General features: G+C 55.0%; 1 protein-coding gene across 1 annotated transcript in view; it reads left to right on the top strand.

The window, feature by feature from the left end:
* PNPLA7 (patatin like phospholipase domain containing 7) overlaps positions 1 to 16,608 on the top strand; it is a 205,163-nt gene that overhangs the window by 111,426 nt on the left and 77,129 nt on the right. The window contains exons 22-23 of the mRNA XM_054174554.1: positions 9,255 to 9,318; positions 12,653 to 12,821. Coding sequence (XP_054030529.1) covers positions 9,255 to 9,318; positions 12,653 to 12,821 — 233 coding nt within the window. The remainder of the gene's footprint in view (positions 1 to 9,254; positions 9,319 to 12,652; positions 12,822 to 16,608) is intronic.

Below are 16,608 nucleotides of genomic sequence, written 5' to 3'. Positions count from 1 at the left end.
CTTAGGGCCTGCTGCCAGCTTGTTTTGCTGTCTGACAGCACTCTCAGCTTGTAAACAAACAAAGAGGACTTCAGGAGCACTGCTCAGGGTAAAAATAACTCCTCTGGCTGAGAGCAGCTAGGCTGTGATGATGCAGGGCCTTTGGTGGGATCCCTTGGCCTTTGCCTGGTTCAGCCTCTGTCCAGAGAAGAGCCACAAGGATGAGCAGAGGGCTGGAGCTGCTCTCCTATGGGGACAGCCTGAGAGAGTTGGGGTTGTGCAGGCTGGAGAGGAGAAGGCTCCAAGGAGACCTAATTGTGGCTTCCCAGGATCTGCAGGGGGCTCCAAGAATCACAGAATTGTTAGGGTTGGAAGGGACCTCAAGGATCATCCAGCTCCAACCCCCCTGCCATGGGCAGGGACACCCCACACTAGAGCAGGCTGCCCAGAGCCTCATCCAGCCTGGGCTTAAAATCCTCCAGGGTTTTTAAAGCTGGGGAGGGACTTTTGAGGGTGTCAGGGAGGGATAGGAGTGGGGGGATGGAACAAAACTAGAAATGGGGAGACTGAGATTGGATGTTAGGAAGAAGTTCTTCCCCATGAGGGTGGTGAGAGCCTGGCACAGGTTGCCCAGGGAGCTGGTGGAAGCCTCAAGGTTCCATGGCACTTCCTCTGCCTCAGCTCCCACCACTGCCCCTTGTGCTGGCATTGGGCATCCCCCAGCAGAGCCTGGCCCCAGCCTCTGGGCACTCCCCCTGCACAGCTTTAGCAACAGCAAGGAGGTCACCCTCAGGCTCCTGCTCTCCAAGCTCCAGAGCCCTCAGCTCCCTCAGGCTCTGCTCATGAGGAAGATGTTCCACTGCCTGCAGCAGCTTTGTGGCTCTGTGCTGGGCTCTCTCAAGCAGTTCCCTGAGGTCCTTCCTGAACTGAGAGCCCAGAACTGGACACAATCTTCCAGATGTGGCCTCAGCAGGGCAGAATAGAGAGGGAGGAGAACCTCTCTCAACCTCCTGACCCTTCTAATCCAGCCCAGAATGGCATTGGCCTTCTTGGCCACATTCAAGTTTAGTTTCAGGCTGCCCTGGTGTTCACCTGACCCTTAGAAGCCTCTCCATGTCTGGGGGAGCTGACACCTCTGACACCTTCTGTGCCAGGCTTTGCATCAGGGCCCTGGTGAGCAGCTGGTGTGGTGGAGCTCCCTGCCTCTGCCACCTGAGCACTTCCCAGCTCCTGCCTTTCAGACTGGCTAATTAGCACTTGGGGTTGGGGTGGGAGCTGTGCTCAAACCTTAAACCTAGTTATGGCAATGAGAGGTGTTCCTGAAATGCCTGAGGAGGCTCCAGAGAAAATCCTTCTGTCAAGGAGGTCTCCTCCTGTGTGTTTGTTCCTGATCTTGAAACCAGAGGCTCTGCTGGGTGGATTGGCTGCTGTTAGCATATGGTGGTGGTTTAGCCTTTTGGTTTCCCCAGAACCACCTCTTTGTGCCTTGGAAGTTGTGATCAGGTGTTGTGGTTTAACACTTGGCTGAACTTCTCATCCCTCTCATTTCGTTGCTCTGGGCTTGGAATGTGCTCCAGAGCCACTGGAGTGGAGCCTTGGTACGTGGGGTGCAAGCAGCTGGGTTTGGCTTTCTTCTGCAGCTCGGTCTGCTGCCTTGGAAAAGTCATCCTCTTCCTGTCAGTGCTGACTTAGATGAACATTGCAGTGAGGCCTTGAGTCCCCCTGCTGCAAGCTGGGGGAGACAGGATAGAGGAAATGAGGTCAGTTGATGATAAACTCAGCAGGCACTGGCAGTGGTCACTTACAGCCCAGAGGGCAACCATGTCCTGGGCTACATCAAATGAATAGAACTAAGCAGGTTGGGAAAGACCTCAGAGATCATCCAGTCCAACCTGGCACCCAGCACCATCTGATCAACTCAACCATGGCACCAAGTGCCTCAGCCAGGCTCTGCCTAAACACCTGCAGGGATGGGGACTCCACCACCTCCCTGGGCAGCACATTCCCATGGCCAATCTCTCTTGCTGGGAAGAACTTTCTCCCTAACTTCAGCCTAAACCTCCCCTGGCACAGCTTGAGACTGTGTCCTCTTGTTCTGGGACTGGGTGCCTGGGAGAAGAGACCAACCCCCACCTGGCTACAACCTCCCTGCAGGGAGTTGGAGAGAGCAATGAGGTCTCCCCTGAGCCTCTTCTTCTGCAGGCTAAGCAACCCCAGCTCCCTCAGCCTCTCCTCCCAGGGCTGTGCTCCAGACCCCTCCCCAGCTTTGTTGCCCTTCTCTGGACACCTTCAAGTCTCTCAATGTCCTTCTTGACCTGAGGAGCCCAGAACTGGACACAGGACTCCAGGTGTGGCCTAAGCAGTGCTGAGCACAGGGCACAAGGACTTCCCTGCTCCTGCTGGCCACACTGGTCCTGATGCAGGCCAGGATGCCCTTGGCCCTCTTGGCCCCCTGGGCACACTGCTGGCTCCTGTTCAGCCTACTGTCAATCAGTGAGGAACCAGGGTCCTCACTGCAATTCCTTGGATGCCTCAGTGTGGAAGCCCTCACTTGGAACCCTGGCCTGTGGGCCTGCAGAGGATGTGGGCCAGAGAGGTGTCCAACAGCAGGGGGGGGACTGCTCCCTGCCCGGCCGCAGGGCAGTGCCGCCCGGCGAGTCGCTGCTCTGCTGGGGCCCTCAGCAGTTCTGCTCAGCCTTCCTGGTGCCGGTTTGGATGAGCAACACTTTCCCCCCCCTTCATCCTGGCGGAGCTGAGAGCATCTCTGATCTAAAAGCTCTTCTGCAGCATTCAGGATTTGCCTGGCTGGGGTTTATTTTGTTCTTGTTCTGAGAGCAGCTAAATGCCAGCACGTGGCTGCCTGCGTTCGGCTTCTGCAGGAGCCCTCTCGTCACACAGGCTGAGCTCAAGAGGGCCTCAGATCCAGCAGCTGTTTCCCTCTCCTTCCTTTCTGCCTTTTAAATGTGAACTTGCTTTTCATTCCTCTAAATGTAGGATGCATTGCAAAGCTCCCTGAGATGCCTCCAGCAAGAATTTGGTGGAGTTTCTGGTTGTGCTTCTGCCTGGATGACCTCTAGAATCGAACTGAATTGAGCAGGTTGGAAAAGACCTCAGAGATCATGGAGTCCAAGCTCTCACCCAGCACCACCTCATCAACTAAACCATGGCACCAAGGGCCTCAGCCAGGCTCTTCTTAAACACCTCCAGGGATGGGGACTCCACCACCTCCCTGGGCAGCACATCCCCATGGCCAATCTCTCTTGCTGGGAAGAATTTCTTCCTAACATCCAACCTAAACGTCCCCCTGGCACAGCTTGAGACTGTGTGCTCTTGTTTAGGGCTCAAAAGAATCCCAGCAGGGTGGGGCTGGGAAGGGGCCTCTGGAGGTCATCCAGTCCAACTTCCCTGCTCCAGCAGGGGCACCCACAGCAGCTTGCCCAGGGTCACAATGTCCAGCTGGGTCTGGAGCCTCTCCAGAGAAAGAGACTTGTCAGCTCCTCTGAGCAGCCTGCTCCAGGCCTCCAGCAGCCTCACGCCAGAGAAGTTTCTCCTCCTGTTCAGATGCAACCTCCTGGGTTCCAGTTTGTGTCAACTGCCTCTTGTCCTGTCATGAAGCACCACTGACAAGAGTCTGGCCCCATCCATTGCCCCTCCTGTCCCCACTGGACCTTCTACATAGTCCCTCCCCAGCCTTCCTGTAGGTGCCCTTCACACATTAAATTGCAGCTCTGGTGTTTCCCTGGGGCTGAACAGTCCCAGCTCTCCCAGCCTGTCTGCATAGCAGAGGTGCTCCAGCCCTCTGATCACCTTTTTGTGGACCATCAGAACTCAGGCAGCTGCATTCCCACTCCTGCACCTCTTAGGAATTTGATGTCATGTGGAAAAGCAGTTACCCAGGTGCCATGCATGGGAAGTGTTTGGTGTCTCAGGTGTGGTGTTGATGGCTCCTTGCTGGGGCAGATGTGAGCTTGGAGGCCTTGCTGAAGGGCAGTCTTGAGCCTTTCCCTGAGTGCATTTATCCTGAGGACTGGAAACTGGCCAGTGTGGTCCCCATCCACCAGAAGGGATGGATGGAGGAACCTGGAAACTCCAGGCCTGGAAGCCTGACCTCAGTGCCAGGGAAAGTGATGGAGCAGATTATCCTGGCAGCAATAACTGCACCTGAAGGATGGCCAAGGGCTCAGGTCCAGCCAGCATGGATTGAGGAAGGGCAGGTCCTGCCTCTCCAACCTGATCTCCTTCCATGCCCAGGTGACTGCCTGCTGGATGTGGGGCAGGCTGTGGATGTGGTCTGCCTGGACCGCAGCAAGGCCTTTGCCACCATCCCCCACAGCAAACTCCTGGCCAAGCTGTCAGCCCCTGGCTTGGGCAGCAGCTCTCTGAGCTGGGTTAGGAACTGGCTGGAGGCTGAGCCCAGAGAGTGGTGGTGAATGGTGCCACAGCCAGCTGGCAGCCAGGCACCAGTGGTGTGCCCCAGGGATCAGTGCTGGGCCCCAGCCTGTTCAATATCTTTATTGATGATCTGGAGGGGGGGATTGAGTCCATCAGCAGTAAATGTGCAGATGACAGCAAGCTGGGGGCAGGAGTTGATCTGTGAGAGGGTTGAAGAGCTCTGCAGAGGGACCTTGCCAGGCTGGGCAGATGGGCAGAGGCCAACAGGATGGCATTCAACAAGTCCAAGTGCCAGGGGCTGCACTTTGGCCACAGCAACCCCAGGCAGAGCTACAGGCTGGGGGCAGAGTGGCTGAGAGCAGCCAGGCAGAGAGGGACCTGGGGGTAGTGGGTGACAGCAGCTGAACATGAGCCAGCAGTGTGCCCAGGGGGCCAAGAAGGCCAAGGGCATCCTGGCCTGCATCAGGAACAGTGTGGCCAGCAGGAGCAGGGAAGTCCTTGTGCCCTGTGCTCAGCACTGCTTAGGCCACACCTTGAGTCCTGTGTCCAGTTCTGGGCTCCTCAGCTCAAGAAGGACATTGAGAGACTTGAAGGTGTCCAGAGAAGGGCAACAAAGCTGGGGAGGGGTCTGGAGCACAGCCCTGGGAGGAGAGGCTGAGGGAGCTGGGGTTGCTTAGCCTGCAGAAGAGGAGGCTCAGGGGAGACCTTGCTCTCTCCAACTCCCTGCAGGGAGGTTGTAGCCAGCCCCAGAACAAGAGGACACAGTCTCAAGCTGTGCCAGGAGAGGTTTAAGCTGGAGGTGAGCCGAAAGTTCTTCCCAGCAAGAGAGATTTGCCATTGGGATGTGCTGCCCAGGGAGGTGGTGGAGTCCCCATCCCTGGAGGTGTTCCAGAGGGGATTGGATGTGGCACTTGGAGCCATGGTTTAGTTGCCAGGAGGTGTTGGGTGACAGCTTGGCCTTGATGATCTTTGAGGTCTCTTCCAACCTTACTGATTCTATGATTCTAAGGTGAACTGAACCTCTGGTACTTGCTGGCATCCCCCCCTCCCCCCTCTGTCATGGAACTGTAGCTCTGTACTGTAAACCAGATGATTCTGGAGTGCCAGATGAGATGCTCCATGAGGTTTCCCTGTGAATCATGATCCTCTGTGCCTGGGGTGAGGCTGCTGCCATGCAGCTTTCTGCCCTGAAGCACATAAAAGCCAGGGTTCAGAATCCCAATGAGTGCACTGAAAGAATAAATCCCCTGGGGGCTGCTACAAGTCCCCACATCTGCCAGGAGAATTCCATGAGCTGAGCTTGCTGGAGGGGGGCAGAATGGCATCACATCTGCCGTGCTCTAGGACTCTTCCCCTGCAAGCTGCTGCTCTTTGCAGCCAGAGAGGCTCTAAATGTTTAATGTTGCCTCATATCACTCCTCCTGGCTTCTGAACTCTGAGCTGTTCACCCCATGCCTGCTCCTGCTGCAGCAGGGCAGCCCCTGGGGGTGCAGGGGGCTGCTGGAGGGATGTTTCCCTGATGCCAGCTGCAGCTGCCTGCAAGGCTGATGTCAGGTGTGGAGAGAGCATCTCTGGGTGCTGGTGATTGGGCTGCTGAGTGCTTGGAGGCTCAAGCAGGGCCTGGGAGGTGATCTTGTGTTGCCTGAGCTGCCTGTGGCTGTGCTGTGCATCTCATGGGCAGGGCTGCAGGTTACAAACATTAATCCTTCAGCACTCAGGTTGGAGTCTCTGTGTGATCTGAGAGTTCTGTGTGCCACAGGAGCCCACAGCTAACTGTTGAGGCTGGAGTCACAGACTGCTTTGGGTTGGAGGAGACCTTTAAGGCCATCAGGTCCTGGTGTAGCTGTCTAAGTCAATCTTGCTGGAAGGTTCTCAGTGTGTGTAGCTGTCTGCAGATTCAGGTGGGAATGGAGGGCTGTGCTGCACTGGTGAGGCTGCACCTTGCACACTGGGTTCAGTTCTGGGCCCCTCACTTCAAGAAGGACATTGAGGGGCTGGAGGGAGTGCAGAGAAGAGCAGCAAAGCTGGGGAAGGGTCTGGAGAACAGGGCTGGGGAGGAGCAGCTGAGGGAGCTGGGGGTGTTCAGCTAGGAGAAGAGGAGGCTGAAGGAGACCTCATTGCTCTCTGCAGCAACCTGAGAGGAGGCTGCAGTGAGGTGGGGGTTGGTCTCTTCCCCCTAGTCTCAGGTGATAAGAGAGGAAATGGCCTGAAGTTGTGCCAGGGGAGGGTTAGGTTGGAGATGAGGAACAATTTGTCTGCAGCAAGAGTGGTCAGGGAATGGCACAGGCTGCCCAGAGAGGTGGTGGAGTCCCCATCCCTGGAGGCATTCCAGACACCTGTGGCCATGGCACCTGGGGCCAGGGTTTGGTGGCCATGGTGGGGCTGAGTTGATGGTTGGGCTGGATGACCTTGGAAGGCTTCTCCAACCAAAGCAGTTCCAGGAGTGTGTGAGGAAGGGCACCAGCACCTGCTCTTGGCCACTCCTGCCTGCTGGGGTGGCAGTTCCAGGGCTATGTGCTTGAGAGTGGTTTCTTCTCTTCCTTTGTTGCTCAGCAGCTCAGTGCAAGCCTCACTTTTGGTCCTGCTGCTTCAGGAGAACACATATGTTGGTGTTCTTGATTGCATTAGTGGAGAGTTAGTTAATTGCTGGTTAATTGGGAGCTTGTGCCAAGCTGGCAGCATGGAGCAGATGGTTGTTATTTCTGAAGCAAAGCAGAGCTGCTTTGGGTGGAAGCATCACCCTGTTGTGTGCTGGGGATGAGTAAGGCTCTGGGCATCTTTGTCTTGCTGTGTGAGGCAGGGAGGGGATGCTGGGCAGGTGACTCCTGGCTGTCTGCACCCCTTGTTTCAGCCAGCTTCTGTGAGCTGCTTCTTCCCAAACAGGGGAGTGGCTTTGTGAAGCCAGATGCCTCTCCAAGGCTCTTTTCGTGCTTGGGGTGGCTGTCAGGGGGATGGAGCCAGTCCCTTCTCAGTGATACCCAGTGACAGGATGAGGGGCAGTGGGTACACACTGGAACCCAGGTTCCATCTGAACAGGAGGAGAAACTTCTTTGGCAACAGGCTGGCCAGAGAGGTGCTGGACTCTCCTTCTCTCCAGACTTTCAAGCCCCACTGGGATGTGTTCCTGTGTGCCCTGCCCTGGGTACCCTGCTCTGGCGGGGGGGTTGGACTGGATGATGTGTGGGGGTCCTTTCCAGCCCCTGTCTGCTGTGATTCCATCACTTCCTAGCTGTGTTATGGTTTTCTCAGTGAGAAGTCAGAGCTTGCTTGCATTTCCCAAGGTGCTGGTCCATCCCCTACCATTCTGTGCTTCCAGACCTCAGTGGCTGAGGTAGCCATCACCTTGACTCCAGCACTCCAGCTCCAGAGACTGCCTCTCCCCTTGCACTGGAGGTGTTCTGGCTGGCAGGGACACTGGGGTGAGTGGTCCCCAGTGCATCAGACCTGCATGGTGCTCCTCTGCCGACGTTCTTGGACCTCAGTGACAGGCTGCAGGGAGGTGACAGCAAAGGCAGAGGTGGAGCAGGCTGTGCTCTCCTCAGCATTAGTCTTTCTTGCTTGACATTTTTATTGCATTCCTCAGCTCATTTGGCATTCCTGGCTCTTCATCTTCCCCTGCTGAACTGCCACAACTCTCATAAAGCTTTGCAAGTCACAGAGCCTCCAAGAATATTTGCTCCACATATCACTGCTGCTTAGCTGAGAACTTTGACACCTTAATGAACACAGATGAGAACTCTGCTGTTCAGAGCCTTTCAAGACTCCCCTGCCCTCTCCCATCTCATCTCCATCGTGTGCAGTGGCATCAGCTTTGCTTCTGGGAGATCTCTCTTAATCCTATGACAGCATCCAAAGTCAGGCAAAAGCAGCTGAATGAATCACAGATCCATGGAATGGTTTGGGTTGGAAGGGACCTCGAAGATCAGCCAGTTCCAAGTTCCTGCCATGGGCAGGGACACCTCCCCCCAGCCCAGCTTGCTCAAGGACTCATCCAGCCTGGCCCTGAACACCTCCAGGCAGGAGGCAGCCACAGCCTCCCTGGGCAGCCTGTGCCAGGCTCTCCCCAGCCTCACGCTCAACAATTCCTTCCTCATCTCCAGTCTCAGTCTCCCCTCTCCCAGCTCAAAGCCATTGTTCCTCATCCTGGCACTCCCAGCCCTTGTCCATAGTCCCTCCCCAGCTCTCCTGGAGCCCCTTTCAGGTACTGGAAGGCTGCTCTGAGGTCTCTCTGGAGCCTTCTCTTCTCCAGGCTGAACAGCTCCAACTCCTTCAGCCTGTTCTCCCAGGGGAGAGTCTCCAGCCCTCTGATCATCTTTGTGGCCTCCTCTGGACCTACTCCAGCAGCTGCAGGTCCTTCTTGTGCTGGGGGGCACCAGAACTGGAGGCAGTGCTGCAGGTTGCTGGTGGAGTGTTGAATAGGAAGTTACACTGCTGCAGGGAGGTTTGGGGTTCACCTGGGGAGCTAGGTCAGAGCAGGATGACCAAAGGAGCTGTTTCAGTAGGTCAGTGCCAGGACTTTTTTCTTGGAAACCAGATTCCTGGGCTTTCTGTGCTTGCAGCAGGTGCCTGATGTTCTGAGTGGTGTGTCTGTGATGAGGCAGCTGCAGTAAACTCATCCTACCTGACACTGAGCCCTGGGATAAAAGAGAGCCTTGCAGGCTGCCAGCAGTGCAGGAACAGAGCTCTGGGACTGTGGGGAATGGGAAGCTGCCGCTTTAGAGAAGTGTGAAAATGTTGGTGAAGCCTTTGTGCCACAGCTCTGCTCAGTGCATGGATCCATCATGACCTTGGGAGCTCATTTGCTGTAGCTGCAGTTTCTCCAGGCAGCTGGGCAGGAGCTGGCTGCATCTGCTCACACAGGGAACTTCTCCTTCCTCTTCCAGGTCCTGCTTTGCTGCTCACCAGTGACAACATCAAGCAGCGGCTTGGGTCTGCTGCGCTGGACAGGTACCTGCCCCCCTCACACACAGAGAGAAGCACAGAGCTCCTCTGCTGGCCTGGCAAGGAGTGGCTGGGGAGACAACCCTGTGCCCTGCTGCAGGGTGTGCTCCCACATGTGCTGGGTTGAAATTCCACCCCCAACATTAACTTTGCCAGCCCAGCTCAGCTGGAAGCAAATGAAGCTTTTTTCAGTCTCCCTTCCCTTCCCTTCCCTTCCTTCCCAAACATTCCCTTCCCTTCCCAAACCTTCCCTTCCCTTCCCAAACCTTCCCTTCCCTTCCCAAACCTTCCCTTCCCAAACCTTCCCTTCCCAAACCTTCCCTTCCCAAACCTTCCCTTCCCTTCCCAAACCTTCCCTTCCCAAACCTTCCCTTCCCAAACCTTCCCTTCCCAAACCTTCCCTTCCCAAACCTTCCCTTCCCTTCCCAAACCTTCCCTTCCCAAACCTTCCCTTCCCAAACCTTCCCTTCCCAAACCTTCCCTTCCCAAACCTTCCCTTCCCTTCCCAAACCTTCCCTTCCCAAACCTTCCCTTCCCAAACCTTCCCTTCCCTTCCCAAACCTTCCCTTCCCAGACCTTCCCTTCCCTGACCTTCCCTTCCCTGACCTTCCCAGACCTTCCCAAACCTTCCCCTCCGAACCTCTCCTCTCCTCTGTTCTGTTCTGTCCTGTCCTCTATTCTATTCTAGTCTATTCCATTCTCTTCTCTTCTATTCTATTCCATTCTCTTCTAAGCTGCATTTACAAGCAGAGCTGCAATCTGCAGTGGAATGCAATGAACATGGACAAAATGTGCACTATTTGCAGGTGTTTACAATGGATAAGCAGCACAAGAACCCCCCTGGGCAAACCAGGGCAGCTAATAGCTTCCCCTTCCCTGCTCCCCCTGCCCCATACAGGCCAGAGGAGAGAGAAGAGCAGAGGGTTGTTGGTTAGCACCTAGCCACAGCAAAGCAGTGCAGCCAAGGTCAGGACAGCCAGCAGGAGCACCTGCCAGGGCAGAGGATGAGAAGAGAGAGAATTAGTTTACCCAGGGGGTGGGTTGAAATTTACCCCCCTCCAGGATTAACTTTGCCAGGTCAGCTCAGCTGGAAGCAAATGAAGCTGCATTTGCAAGCAGAACTACAATCTGCAGTGGATTGCAAGGAACATGGGCAAAGCACACAGGAGTTGCAATAATTACAGACATTGACAATTAACAAACAGCACAGGGGCCCCCTGCTCAAAGACAACAGGCCAGTGTGATCCCCATCCACAGGAAGGGGCAGATGGAGGAACCTGGAAACTCCAGGCCTGGCAGCCTGACCTCAGGGCCAGGGAAAGTGATGGAGCAGATCATCTTGGGGGCAATCACTGCACCTGAAGGATGGCCAAGGGCTCAGGCCCAGCCAGCATGGATTTAGGAAGGGCAGGTCCTGCCCCTCTGCTGTGCTCTGCTGAGATCCCCCTGCAGTGCTGGGGCAGCTCTGGAGCCCTCAGCACAGGCAGGGACCTGCTGGAGCAGGGCCAGAGGAGGCCACAGCAGTGCTGGCAGGGCTGGAAGCCCTCTGCTGGGAGGCCAGGCTGAGAGAGTTGGGGTTGGGCAGCCTGGAGAGGAGAAGGCTCCAGGGAGACCTTCTGGTGGCCTTGCAGTGCTTCAAGGGCTGAGCAGAAAGCTGGGGCCAGACTTTTCTCAGGGCCTGTTGTGAGAGGACAAAGGGTGATGGTTTGACCTAAAAGAGGGAGATTCAAACTGGAGAGAAGGCAGAAATGTTTGAGGCTGAGGGTGGTGAGAGGTGGAGCTGCCCCATCTCTGGCACCACCCCAGGTGAGGTTGTTTGATGCTCTGAGCAGCCTGCTCTAGTTGCAGCTGTCCCTGCTGATTGCAGGGGGTTGGACTGGGTGACTCTGAAGGGCCCCTTCCAATCCAAGCCATTCCATGATGGCATGAAAGTGGAAAAGCTGAACTGCTCCAGGTTCTGGGGGCTCATTCACAGAGTCACAGAATGGTCTGGGTTGGAAGGGACCTCCAGTGGTCCTCCGGTCCAAGCCCCTCTGCAGTAAGCAGGGACAGCCTCAGCTAGACCAGGGGTGCCATGGAAGCCTCACTGATGTTAGCCATCCCTGCATCCTCTTTTCTCTCTGTGTATTAACTAATGGGAGAAATAATGGAGAAATAAAGGCCCTCTGGGCCTGGGTCTGGGAGCAGGTCAGGCTCTTGGGCTGGACAAGGAAGAAGTGCAGATCTCTCATGCCCTTCAGCTTTTTCAGCTCTGCTCTCTCCAACTCCCTGCAGGGAGGTTGTAGCCAGGTGGGGGTTGGGCTCTTCTCCCAAGCACCCAGCCCCAGAACAAGAGGACACAGTCTCAAGCTGTGCCAGGGGAGGTTTAGGTTGGATGTCAGGAAGAAATTCTTCCCAGCAAGAGTTGTTGGCCATTGGAATGTGCTGCCCAGGGAGGTGGTGGAGTCCCCATCCCTGGAGGTGTTTAAGAAGAGCCTGGATGGGGTACTTGGTGCCATGGTTTAGTTGATCAGATGGTGCTGGGTGATAGGTTGGACTGGATGATCTCAAAGCTCTCTTCCAACCTGATTTATTCTATTCTACTCTACTCTACTCTGTTCTACTCTACTCTACTCTGGTCTATTCTACCCTACTCTACTCTATTCTACCCTACTCTACTCTATTCTACTCTGGTCTACTCTACTCTGGTCTACTCTACTCTACTCTACTCTGGTCTACTCTACTCTACTCTACTCTGTTCTACTCTACTCTGGTCTATTCTACTCTACTCTGGTCTATTCTACTCTATTCTACTCTACTCTGGTCTACTCTACTCTGGTCTATTCTACTCTACTCTGGTCTATTCTACTCTATTCTACTCTACTCTGGTCTACTCTACTCTACTCTACTCTGTTCTACTCTACTCTGGTCTATTCTACTCTATTCTACTCTACTCTGGTCTATTCTACTCTGGTCTACTCTACTCTGGTCTATTCTACTCTGGTCTACTCTACTCTGTTCTACTCTACTCTGGTCTATTCTACTCTACTCTGGTCTATTCTACTCTATTCTACTCTACTCTGGTCTATTCTACTCTACTCTACTCTGGTCTACTCTACTCTACTCTGGTCTACTCTACTCTACTCTGGTCTACTCTGTTCTACTCTACTCTGGTCTATTCTACTCTACTCTGGTCTACTCTACTCTATTCTACTCTACTCTATTCTACTCTACTCTATTCTGCTGTACTCTATTCTGCTGTACTCTGTGCTTGACTTGTAAGATGTCTCTGTGCTCTGCAAGAGCTGTGATGCCAACCTGTCTGCCTTTGCTGTGGTTTCTGCCCTCTCTCCTGCCCCAGCATCCATGAGTACCGCCTGACCAGCTGGCTGGGGCAGCAGGAGGACATCCACCGCATCGTGCTCTACCAGGCCGACAGCAGCCTCACGCCCTGGACCCAGCGCTGCATCCGCCAGGCCGACTGCATCCTCATCGTGGGCCTGGGGGACCAGGAGCCCACCGTGGGAGAGGTGTGCAAAGAGCCCCTGCCTCCCCCCCATCCACCCCCACCCCCCACACAAAGAGGAAGGTGTCATAGGCAGCACTTCCCTTGGGTTTAATACCCACTGAGGTGTAAAGAATGAAAGCGTTCCTGAGAAGTGCTCTGCTCAGCATGGGGGAGGCCACACCTTGGGTACTGGGATCAGCTTTGGGCCCTTCACTCCAAGAAGGATGTTGAGAGGCTGGAGGGAGTCCAGAGAAGGGCAAAGAAAGGTAGGGAAGGGTCTGGAGAACAGAGCTGGGGAGGAGCAGCTGAGGGAGCTGGCGGTGTTGAGTCGGGAGAAGAGGAGGCTGAGGGGAGACCTCATTGCTCTCTGCAGCTCCCTGGGAGGAGGCTGCAGTGAGCTGGGGGTTGGGCTCTTCTCACATGCAACAAGTGACAGGACAAGAGGAAATGGCCTCAAGTTTTGCCAGGGGAGGATCAGGTTGGTTATCAGGAAAAATTTCTTCCCAGCAAGGCTTCTCAGGCACTGGAAGAGGCTGCCCAGGGAGGTGGTGGAGTCCCCATCCCTGGAGGGATTTAAAAGCTTCATGGATGTGGTGCTGAGGGATGTGGTTTAGTGGCAGTGGCTTAGCAGCAGTGGTGGATTGTGAGCTCTGGGTGAGTGGTTGGACTTGGTGAGCTCAAAGGTCTCTTCCAGCTCAACAGCTCTCTGACATGTCTGTCACAAATAGAAAAAGATTTGAATGAGGGTGGTCTGAAAGGACAAGTTTTATGCAGAGGTGTTTCACAGAGTCACCAAGGCTGGAGGAGACCTCAGAGATCATAGAGTCCAACCTGGCACCACAGACCTCATGACTAAACCATGGCACCAAGTGCCACATCCAATCCCCTCTTGAACACCTCCAGGGATGGGGACTCCACCACCTCCCTGGGCAGCACATCCCAATGGCTAACAGCTCTCTCTGGGAAGAACTTTCTCCTCACCTCCAGCCTAAACCTCCCCTGGTGCAGCTTGATACTGTGTCCCCTTGTTCTGGTGCTGGGTGCCTGGGAGAAGAGACCAAACCTCACCTGGCTACAACCTCCCTGCAGGGAGTTGCAGAGAGCAAGAAGGTCTCCCCTGAGCCTCCTCTTCTGCAGGCTAAGCAACCCCAGCTCCCTCAGCCTCTCCTCCCAGGGCTGTGCTCCAGACCCCTCCCCAGCTTTGTTGCCCTTCTCTGGACACCTTCCAGCAGCTCAATATCTTTCCTAACCTGAGGAGCCCAGAACTGGACACAGGACTCCAGGTGTGGCCTAAGCAGTGCTGAGCACAGGGCACAAGGACTTCCCTGCTCCTGCTGGCCACACTGTTCCTGATGCAGGCCAGGATGCCCTTGGCCTTCTTGGCCCCCTGGGCACACTGCTGCCTCATGTTCAGCTGCTGTCCACCACTACCCCCAGGTCCCTCTCTGCCTGGCTGCTCTCAGCCACTCTGCCCCCAGCCTGTAGCTCTGCCTGGGGTTGCTATGGCCAAAGTGCAGCCCCTGGCACTTGGAGTTTCCAGCTAAGACCTTTCCCTCTGAAGAGTCATTTCGGCCAACAGGAAAGCAAAAGGCAAATTGCTTTCAAGCTTTGCCTTCCTGTCCAGAACTTCTTTGCAAGATCTTCAGAGAGAGAGAGAGGAATTCTTGCCTGCCTGGATGGAATTCATGGAGTGTGCCTGGGACAAAGTAGCTATGGCAAGAGTAGCTGTAAAATGCAGTGTCTGAATAATTTCCTGGGCTTGTTGCAGCTTGGCAGTGGTATTTTTATCCCCATGCTATCTGTTTTTATTTTTGGTATTACCAAAGTTGTTTGACCAGGCACATTTACAACAGAAAAATGAGGTCACAAGTTGGGCTTTTTAGAAGTGTGAAGTGTTGAGCCTGACCTCTGAGGACTGCTACCATCTGCAGCCTCCCTGGTGTTGGTTCCTCGTGGCTGCATGTGGGAGGCAGGAAGCACAGCAAAAGCCAAGCACCACCAGCTGCCTAAAACAAGGGGAAAAGCAAACTGAGGAAGGCAAGGAGGGAAAAATCACAGAATCACCAAGGCTGGAAGAGACCTCAATGATCATCGAGTCCAAGCTGGCACCACAGACCTCATGACTAGACCATGGCACTAAGTGCCACATCCAGTCCCCTCTTGAACACCTCCAGGGATGGGGACTCCAGCACCTCCCTGGGCAGCATATTCCAATGTCTCTGCAGGAGCAGGGAAGCAGGGAGGTCATTCTGCCCCTGTGCTCAGCACTGGTTAGGCCACACCTCGAGTATTGTGTCCAGTTCTGGGCCCCTCAGGTTAGGAAGGAGGTTGACTTGCTGGAGCGTGTCCGGAGAAGGGCAACAAGGCTGGGGAAGGGTTTGGAGCACAGCCCTGGGAAGAGAGGCTGAGGGAGCTGGGGTTGCTTAGCCTGGAGTGAAGGAGACTCAGGGCTGACCTTATTGCTGTATACAACTACTTTAAGGGGGGCTGTAGAGACAGGCAGAGGTTGGTCTCTTCTCCCAGGCAAGCAGCACCAGAACAAGAGGACACAGTCTGCACAAGCTGCACCAGGGGAGGTTTAGGCTGGAGGTTAGGAGGAAGTTCTACAGAGAGTGATTGGCCATTGGAATGGGCTGCCCAGGGAGGTGGTGGTGTCACCATCATTGGAGGTGTTCAGGAGGAGACTTGATAGGGTGCTTGGTGCCATGGGTTAGTTGATGAGATGGTGCTGGATGATAGGTTGGACTTGATCTTGAGGGTCTCTTCCAACCTGGTTTATTCTATTCTATTCCATTCTATTGGGAATGAGAGAACAAAACCTGCTGAGCATTTGTAGGCTCAAGCAGGGCCTGGGAGGTGATCTTGTGTTGCCTGAGCTGCCTGTGTCTGTGCTGTGCATTTCATGGGCTGGGCTGTGGGTTGCAAACATTAATTCTTCAGCACTCAGGTTGGAGTCTTTGTGTGATCTGAGAGTTCTGTGTGCCACAGGAGCCCACAGCTAACTGTTGTGGCTGGAGTCATAGACTGCATGGAACACACCTTTAAGGTCATCAAGTCCAAGTTGTCTGAATCAATCTTGCTGGAAGGTTCTCAGTTGTCTGCAGATTCAGGTGGGAATGGAGGTCTGTGGAGTCCCCATCCCTGGAGGTGTTCAAGAGGGGATTGGATGTGGCACTTGGAGCCATGGTTTAGTTGTCATGAGGACTGTGGTGCCAGGTTGGACTTGGTGATCTTTGAGGTCTCTTCCAACCTTGGTGATTCTGTGATTCTGTACTGGTGAGGCTGCACCTTGCACACTGGGTTCAGTTCTGGGCCCCTCACTCCAAGAAGGACATTGAGGGGCTGGAGGGAGTGCAGAGAAGAGCAGCAAAGCTGGGGAAGGGTCTGGAGAACAGGGCTGGGGAGGAGCAGCTGAGGGAGCTGCGGGGGTTTAGTCTGGAGAAGAGGAGGCTGAGGGGAGACCTCCTTGCTCTCTACAGCTCCCTGAGAGGAAGTTGCAGTGAGCTGAGGGTTGGTCTCTTCTCCCTAGTCTCAGGTGATAGGAGAGGAACTGGCCTGAAATTGTGCCAGGGGAGGGCCAGGTTGGAGATGAGGAAAAATTTCTTTGCTGCAGGAGTGGTCAGGGATTGGAAGAGGCTGCCCAGGGAGGTGGTGGGGTCCCCATCCCTGGAGGTGTTCAAGAAAGGTGTGGCCATGGCACTTGGGGCCAGGGTTTGGGGGCCACGGTGGGGTTGAACTGATCCTTTGACTCGGCGATCGCAGAGGGCTTTCCCAACCCGTCCTGTGGCTCCACGATTCTCTGTGCATCC

Source organism: Dryobates pubescens, chromosome 29, assembly GCF_014839835.1.
Source record: "Dryobates pubescens isolate bDryPub1 chromosome 29, bDryPub1.pri, whole genome shotgun sequence".
Classification (NCBI taxonomy): domain Eukaryota; kingdom Metazoa; phylum Chordata; class Aves; order Piciformes; family Picidae; genus Dryobates; species Dryobates pubescens.
The sequence above is the reverse complement of the archived record's forward strand: the minus strand, read 5'-3'. Positions and strand labels throughout refer to the sequence as shown.